Raw genomic sequence first — 8,844 nt, forward strand, 5'->3', positions numbered from 1 at the left:
AGTCTGAACAATGTTCCAAAACATCAATTATAAAGTGTATCATGTTTATTGGAAGATAAACCAGTGTGTTGATAATTGGACAAATATGAATTGCAACGAGGAGTTTGAGTACATTGAGTTATCAAATCATTCACATTCACATTATCATTCTTATTTTTTATTTATTAAATTCACATTATCATTGTATAAAAAAATTATCAAGTTGATATAATTTTGTTTTACTGTAATAATGTTTTGAAAAAAATATTACCATAATAGTACCGGCATTATAGTGACTTCATCATGATGTCAATTAGAAGAGTTTTGTTTTTGGTCTATTCAATTAGAAGAGTTTAACTACAGGAATTGTGTAAAAAAATTATATTACCGATAGATCACAATTACAACTAATTTTGTGCGATTATAAAAATTATTTGTTAAAAATCAAATACTTTTGATAATATGAAAGCAATGAAAATGTAAAAATCTTTACTCTTCAGTCAAAAATATATTTTTATTTTGTATTTTTTTAAATTTTAACTAAAATAAATAGTGATATGACATATATTAAATGACATGATATATAATATGATACCTCTTATGTCTCTGATCTTTGGTCCTTTAAGCATTTTATTTTTCTCCAAATACTTTGATTCTTTTAAAAAATCAACATGTAAGTAATGATTTTTTTATACCCTTAAAATTCCAAAAACATGTATTGAATTTTGTTTTTACTTAATAAAATGAAGACTAAAAAAGATTAAATCAATCTAAATTTATTATTTATTAATATGCATGTGTAAGTTTAAAAGAACCAAAATTTAGAGACATAATGAGTAATATAGAATGATCAATACTTATGATATTGAAAAAAATTCTAAAATTTTTATTTTCAACTTAAAGTTATTCATTTCTGTATATTAATTAATATCAAATAAACAATTAAACTATCAATGATTCAATATTATTAAATTATATGTCAAATCAAATATATATATCATTATTTTTGTGTCCATAAATTAAAAAAAAAAAGACTAAAACTAAATAATCTTAAAATTAAGGGATCAATACCAATAATAGATTATATGAGACATAAAATTGTAATTAAATTAAATCCTAATTTTAAATAGCGAATAAAACACCATAATCGCGATTAGGTTGGGAAGGGCAGCGGCATATGCAATAAGCAGTTGTATTTCAAACAAAAGAATAAAAAAGGAAAACCCTTTGAATTTAAAGTCAGGGGAGGGACATTTTGGGAATTCCGAAATTAAAAAAACACGAGAAGAGAGGTTATCTCCTCTCTCAACCGAAAGAAGCTCCGGCGGTCACGTCGTCTCCGGTGGTCGCACTCTCTTTTTCTTTGCTTCGTTTCAAACTCTCATTCACCGGTTTGTCTCATTCCTTTTACCACTAGATTTTGCAATTTTCAAGCTCCGGCTGTCAATTTTCACTCTGAATTTCCAATTTACAAATAGGAATATGGAAGCAGATGCAACAGCAGCACGTGATCATGAAGATCAAGATGAATATATTTTGCTTGACTTGGACGCTGTTAATGACCTAATTAGTTTTCCACCAAATGCAAACTATGTTCTTACTGTAAGTTCCCAATCTGCTCCTTATTGAAGCTGTTTAACACTTGACATTGAATGCGATTTCAAATGTTTGTTTAATCATATATTCTATATTGTAAAGTATGCTTATATTACATTATTTTTAATTATAGGGCCTTGACACTTTAAACCCGGTATTGATCATTGATGACAAATTTAAGTTGGTAAGTTATCTACTTTGAAATTTCATGGTCTTTTAGAATATGATGATTGGAATCTTTGGTTAAGTGATATTTTGATGCTCTTATCTGATATGAATCTGTTGGAAGTTATTTAAATACAGTGATGAAATCTGTTTATTTGTTTAGATGTATGTTTGTTTAATTAATGTGTGTATATATATATAGGACTAGGCAGATAATTATGATGCTGTATTTCAGCTAGAAATTCCAGCAAGCTAAAATGAATTTTAATACTTTTGGTTATTCTTCCATTGATAATTTAGTCAAAGCTGGGGACTCATGATTTCTTCTGTGTTTTTTTCCCTTCTCTGAATGGATGATATGATCATTTAAGGATTTTTATGCTATATTGTTGTCTGTAGATTGGGGAGTATGAGGAGACAATTGGAACATGTATCGCCTTCGAAGAACAAGGTGAGTTACAGTTCATGGATGCAGAATCCTTCCGAAGAAGGGAATTAGGTCTTGGAAGTTATGTTGCATTTGTCAGGATACTCTGAGCTCTTAATTGTTAAAGAGTCAATGTTTTTTATATACTAGTTTCCTTCACGTTGATAACTGATTTGAGTGATACCCACACTTCCTTAAAATGATGGATATACTGTATCTGTGTTCTTGTTTTCATTGAGAATGGAGTATCATAGTTTTCTACTTAAATATTGTTATTGGATATAGTAAAGAATTTGCACAACTTAATAATGTATTTACTTCATTTTAATGATTTAGTACACATGTAATTGTAGTTTATACAATTTAGTCCACTTGAATTGCTGCTCCTCCACCCTTGCTGTTGTAGAGTTTTCAACAGACCCAAAAAAATGAAAACTTGTATTGGATTAGTTTCAGCCTATGATGAACATGTTATGCTTCTAACTTTTTCTAGCTGCCATCCAAATGGTAAATTAGATGTTGGTAGAAGCATAGCCAAATGTTAATCACTTTCAATAATGATGTCTTTCCAATTTTACATTTAAGATAATCATTTTTGTGGAAGACATGCTTGTAAGCATTGTTGGAAACTTCTTTAATTTCATTTGCTTTCTACTTATTAGGACTGCCCAAAATAAATTGTTTGATCAATCAGCCTCATTGTGCAGATACCCCAGTGGTTCATGAAGAGACAGGACCATCTGAAGCGAACCTATTTTCCGGAACAAGACTAATCGATTCAAGTCAACCTCCAACAAAGCAAGTCAGACCTGTGTGTCAGCTTCATAAGGTTCTCAAGTTTAAATTATCACCTGATTCTGAAATTCAAAGTCGCACAGATGAGGAGGCCAATTGAATTTGAAAGCTGATATAATATGCGGTTTCTACTTTGTTGATCAATTATTTGGTGGTGGATGACATTTATGTTCTAGATATTAGTTATGTACAAAATAAATTTTTTTCTCAGTAGGACTAGGGTACTAATGTAAATTCTCATTTTGCCCACTTTTAAATGAATTGTGATTACATTTTCAGAACAACGATAACGAAAATGTAATTTTACATAGTAGATATACTTTTCTTTTATGCATTTCTAAATTAAAAATAATGTAATTGTTTTTAAAATAAAAAGAAAAGGCGTGTAAGTTGAACAGGAAAATCTTGTTTCGGTGCCTTCTTTTTTTGTCTGAGTGTTGGTGAAGTATATCAAACTTGTTCAATGAAATATATTATTTAGTCTTTTAAGTTACATGAAAATATTAAATTGATTTTTTTATATTGTTTTAATCAAATTAATTATTTATGTTTGTAATAGTTACAATGTTGAATTATTTTTAGTCATAATTTTATTTCAATCATTTTTAATTACATATTTTTAAAATAGTATTATGAGTTTTGTTATTAATTATATAAATAACAATATAATAAACTTTCATGTGATTTTATAATATAAATTGAGACAATTTTGTGTTTAATTTCTAGAATTCTAAAATCTAACTCGAATTCTCTCTTATTTAGTTAGTTTTATAAAATTTGATTGAGGGTTTACGTTTTTATGATTATTGCAATCAAAATTCTTTAATAATTACACAAGTTTATTGAAAAATTTGAGAGAATTTTGAATTTCAATTTTGTTGGTTTGAAATTAGAATCATGGATATAAACATTTACAAATATAAATGATGAACTTTCACATTAAAAAAATAAAGATAAATGACTAACTTGTTATAAAAAAAGAAGATAAAAACTAATTTGTTATTTTCATGGAATTTAAAGGATATTGGAATTGAGTTGTATTTTTCTATGTATTTATTTGTTTTTGAATGTATGATTGTATAGTTGTCATGCGCATCTTTTATGCGGATGATATTTGCTCCATTTATTTCTATTTGAATATGCGATCCTTTCATGTTAATTGTACATGAAAGTATGTTCACTAAGAATTGATTTGTCTTTAAAATTTATGTTATCTTAATGACAAATTTGTTAGTAATTTTAATTGTAAATGCATTAATTACATACAAATTCATTCTCAAGGATTTGATTGGTTGTTAAATAGAGGGGGAGGAAAATATATTTTAATGAAAGGGAGAAGAGGATACAAAGAGAATAAATATATGTTTAATTTAAAAAAAAAAAAAAGATATTTTACCTAAATTTATGGTTGGTTCAAGGGAATGAGATAAGTTTTGAATAGTTTATAAGTGATTTCAATTCTCTCATTTACATATAAATCCTCCCAAATAGTGCGGGAGCTAAAACAAGTATAGGAGAAATTTCATTCTACTTTCATCCCTCTCAAAACTAAACCAAATAAATATAATTTAAAATATTTGTTACTCTTTACTCCAACCAAAGGGAACAAAGAGATTTAAATATTCTAACCAAATTAATTTGTCTTGGAGTAACACTAATGTGCTATCAACGTGAAAGATTTTCATGTTTAGTTAATATACTACGTCATAATTTCTATAGTAAAATTTTAATAAGAGACATTAATTTGACTAACACTATAGAATTTTAAAAATGTATTTAAAAATTAAAAGAATTATTTTAATATATGATTACAATTTTGATAACTAATTTTCTTATTCATTCAAAATAGAATTATTAATTTATGTTTGTAACATCTAGTAGTTTAAAATTTGTGCAATTCTTTTCAGGGTTTTGACGGTTTCGGTTCCGATGGTGGAAGATTTTTCTATTTATGTTTGTAAGATACAATTTAACTGGAATTTTTTTTTGAGGATAACTTGAGTTCAAATATGTAATCTTTATCTTGTGTATTTGAAGTTATAATAGTATTTTCTATGGTCTAGAGGTATAAAAAAAAATTGTTGATTTATTTAGTACTTTACACAATAGAGTATGTCACGAACATGAGAAAAAAGCAGTGGCTAAAAGCGAGCTTTAGTGAGTAAAAGAAAAAACTAGCTTTCATTACTGTGCGAAGTGCATAAAAACCTAACTTCATATGACGTGGCTCATTCATAGAGCGCCACGTGTGCACAACTTGAACAACAAGGAATCTACCTAGGTATCACCGACCAACGCCACCCTGTCACTTTCCTTCTCTTTCCTTTTCACTCTCTCTCTCTCTCTCTAATGATCCACACAAAATCACAAATGTTCATTCACACAAAATCTCCAAAATTTCATTAGAGAAAAAAAAAGACCTAATAAGAAACACACACGAAAATGCCCCATACACAAACACATTTCTCAAAACCCTAATTTCTTTCTTATTTCCTTCAACACCCACCAAACGCTCTCTCAATTTAATTTCTTCCCAATCCTCATACTTTCCTTTTTTCTTCGATTTCTCTTCAAAAGTTTCCACTTTTCTTCACTCAGCTACTTGATTCAATTCACGCTCTTTAATTCTTCTCATCTCAAATTTCAACTTTTTAATATTTGAGATCAGTGTTTGATTTTAATTCAATTGATCTAATTTCAAGTTGTAATTTTTTGTTTGCTCGCAAAAATTCAAAATTTGAGGGTTAAAAGGTCTTGTAGCTGAAGAAGGTCTTTAATTGATCTTCTATTTTTCAAGGTGATTTTGTGGGGGGTGTGATTAGTTATCTTCTGATGTTTTATTTCCAATCACTTTTTCAATCATCTTTTTCCTATTCAATTTCCCATATTTTTCTCCCTTCTGATGTTTTCTTCATATGCTGCTTCAATTGCCTAAGATTTCGTCTCAAAATTTGATTCTTTATCCCAAAGGGTTGTTCCTAGTTGCAACTTCTTTGAATCACGTTTTGTTTTCTCTGGTGAAAAAGTGATTTCAACTTTCTCAAACATGGTAGACCGTTATAGACCTGTTTCAATTGAGGAATTACCTTCACATTTGATTTTGGAGATTCTGTGCTCAGGGAAGCTAAGTGCAATAGACCTTGTTTGTTTGGAGTTTACTTCAAAAACTTTTGGTGCTAGTAATCATGGCTTTTACCCTTTCAAGTTTAAGTCATTGATAGACTTTGCTGCATTTCAATTGTGTGCTTCGAATGCCACATATTCCATGATGGGTTTGAATTCTCAGAGAGAGTTGTATGATCGATGTGGCGGAAATTGGAAGCGAGTTTTGAGGTTCTTGCAGTCTGTTGAACAATCCTCTGACATGGTTGATACATCATCAGGCAATGTACTATTTTGTTCATTGTATAAAGCATTGTCTTTTTTGTTTGTTTTCTTTTGAATTAAGAGTTGCCATTTTTTGCACTTTGATTCTATAATAAGTAAGTTTCTTAAGAGTGATGTTTTAACTTTTATGTTTTTTACTTTGTTTTTCAACCCCAAGTCATTTAAACTTTAAACAGAACAGTTTATATTGTCACCATTGTACATTTGAAATTAGTGATGTAACATTTACATTGCATTTGTGCAATTATCAGAACAGAAAAAAAGAAATGAAAATGGATTTGTAATTGTAAATGTAGAATAATGATAGTTTAAGAACAACTCTCATAATTTGGATAGTTTTTTAATGTTCATTTTTCACTTGGTTGTCTTTAGTATTCTTACTGTCCTTATATAAGAATAGTTGTGAAGTTGTAAATAATGATGAAGACATTTTAATGGCAGATGCAAATTACAACAGGAAAGTATCACACATTGGCGATCAGCAACTCCTCGGTCTATTCTTGTGGTTCTAGTTTGTGTGGTGTACTTGGTCAAGGGCCTGAAACAACACAGCGTACATCCTTTACCCGGATTGATTTCCCACCTTTGGCGCACGTGGTGCATGTTTCAGCCTCCTATAACCATGCAGCTTTTGTTATGCAATCTGGAGAGGTTTGTAGCTGCTTCACCTTTATTCAATTAGTAATGACTCATGAGCAAACAATCATTATTGCTTGATAAATTTCAATCGTCGTCGTTGGGGATTTAGCTGCAAATTTATTATGCTTGATTAAAGCTCTGTATATACTGCTTGATCTATTAATTATTCTGCATGTTCAATAATTGCTTTATTTTCTTGGAATTGAAACCGATGGTTTTAGATTGTAAAATGATTTATACTTGTTTCCATCGTGACCTTGCGACTTCCCCTTGCAGGTATTCACATGTGGAGATAATTCATCTTCGTGCTGTGGTCATAGAGATACAAGTCGACCAATTTTCAGGCCACGTCTTGTTGAATCCTTGAAGGGGATTCCTTGCAAGCAGGTAAATTGAAGATCGCCTTTCATCATCGCCATATATTATATAGATGACAATTGTTGGTCCCTATTAACATGTGTTAATATTAATCTGATGGAATGGCTAATCTCACATATGTCCAAGGAGTGAAAATGTAGCACCACATATGAAAGCTAACTTCGCTTCTATTATTTTACTCTGTTATCTTTTGCTAGAAGTTTTGATCTTAGTCTGATATATTTTAAAATTGGCTATTAAGTCTTCCCATGTTGTCTGCAATTAAATGCATTTTGTAGTTCCAATTTCTTTCTAAATTTTGAAGGGGATTCTTCTCTCTTTGATAAAAGTGTTAATAGTTTTGTCATACATTTGAAACATTATGTGTTGTTTCAAGCTACACAATAACAAATCTTGAAATTGTCCATTTTCAATTGGCACAAGATGTTCCACCAGTTTGCTGTGGTGCACTCTAAACTATTTTGAATATCATCATAAAAGATATTAAATACAAGAATCTCTCTCAGGTTGCAGCTGGGCTAAACTTCACAGTCTTCCTCACTAGACAAGGTCATGTTTACACGTGCGGAGCCAACTCACATGGCCAACTTGGTCACGGCGACACTCAGGACAGACCGACCCCCAAAATGATTGAAATCCTCGGTGATGTAGGCCCTGTTGTTCAGGTTGCCGCTGGACCAAACTTTATCTTATCTGTAACACAAGATGGAGGAGTATACTCCTTTGGATCAGGTTCTAATTTCTGTCTCGGCCATGGTGAGCAACACGATGAACTTCTGCCACGTTCCATACAAAAATTTAGAAGGAAAAATATTCATGTTGTCCGTGTATCTTCTGGGGACGAGCATGCAGTTGCACTTGATTCAAATGGATTTGTAAGTGTCAATTATACTTGTCACACTTGGTTTTGGACTATTGAAGTACTTGTGGGAATGGCTTTTAAAGTTTCTGTTATTGATGGTGCAGGTATATACATGGGGCAAGGGATATTGTGGTGCTTTAGGTCATGGAGATGAGATTGAGAAGACAACACCAGAGATATTGTCTAGTCTCAAGAATCACTTGGCTGTTCAGGTATTATATTATATCCATGATAAAAGTTCTCAATCTTTGTTTAGTTCTAATGGTTTACAATGAATTCTTTGCATTATAGGGTCTGTATGGTTTGAGAATTGGTCTGTTTGGTTTGAGAAAACATTTTATGTTCTCATTTTCTGTTTACACTATTAATTGCAAAACTGTCACCTGTTCTCAAATATATGTAAAGGAAACAATGAAAACAAAAATAATATTATATTCACTGGTTTCTACAGAAAACTTTTAAATAAGGAAACAAAGTGAAAATAGGGGCAATTTTGCAATCAGGGCCATGTTTTCATTTCTTGTTTTCACTTTAAGTTACAAAACTGCCACCTTGTTTTCCTGCCGAATACCTTTTTTGCTATTACCATTGTTTCATGCTTCAAAAACTTGTAGGG

The 8,844-nt window shown here is 30.5% G+C and overlaps 2 protein-coding genes across 2 annotated transcripts in view; both read left to right on the forward strand.

Annotated features, from left to right (window-relative positions):
- Window positions 1-1,235: 1,235 nt before the first annotated feature.
- Window positions 1,236-3,296, forward strand: LOC101509775 (uncharacterized). The gene is made up of 5 exons (XM_004487632.4): window positions 1,236-1,370; window positions 1,458-1,581; window positions 1,709-1,759; window positions 2,140-2,191; window positions 2,875-3,296. Exons 2-5 carry the CDS (start codon window positions 1,462-1,464, stop codon window positions 3,060-3,062), a joined length of 411 nt encoding a protein of 136 aa, XP_004487689.1. The 5' UTR covers window positions 1,236-1,370; window positions 1,458-1,461; the 3' UTR covers window positions 3,063-3,296.
- Window positions 3,297-5,314: 2,018 nt separating this feature from the next.
- LOC101509448 (ultraviolet-B receptor UVR8) overlaps window positions 5,315-8,844 on the forward strand; it is a 4,977-nt gene continuing 1,447 nt past the window's right edge. The window contains exons 1-5 of the mRNA XM_004487631.4: window positions 5,315-6,350; window positions 6,791-7,000; window positions 7,265-7,375; window positions 7,873-8,241; window positions 8,333-8,440. Coding sequence (XP_004487688.1) covers window positions 6,009-6,350; window positions 6,791-7,000; window positions 7,265-7,375; window positions 7,873-8,241; window positions 8,333-8,440 — 1,140 coding nt within the window. The 5' untranslated portion in view covers window positions 5,315-6,008. The remainder of the gene's footprint in view (window positions 6,351-6,790; window positions 7,001-7,264; window positions 7,376-7,872; window positions 8,242-8,332; window positions 8,441-8,844) is intronic.

This window comes from Cicer arietinum, chromosome 1 (assembly GCF_000331145.2).
Source record: "Cicer arietinum cultivar CDC Frontier isolate Library 1 chromosome 1, Cicar.CDCFrontier_v2.0, whole genome shotgun sequence".
Lineage (NCBI taxonomy): Eukaryota > Viridiplantae > Streptophyta > Magnoliopsida > Fabales > Fabaceae > Cicer > Cicer arietinum.

Bases quoted from the DNA above. Each gene is read 5' to 3' on its own strand.
- LOC101509775 (XM_004487632.4), top strand. From the start codon at position 1,462: ATGGAAGCAGATGCAACAGCAGCACGTGATCATGAAGATCAAGATGAA. The intron at 1,760-2,139 runs GTAAGTTATCTA...TGTTGTCTGTAG, and splicing joins TTGATGACAAATTTAAGTTG to ATTGGGGAGTATGAGGAGAC. The intron at 2,192-2,874 runs GTGAGTTACAGT...CTCATTGTGCAG, and splicing joins TATCGCCTTCGAAGAACAAG to ATACCCCAGTGGTTCATGAA.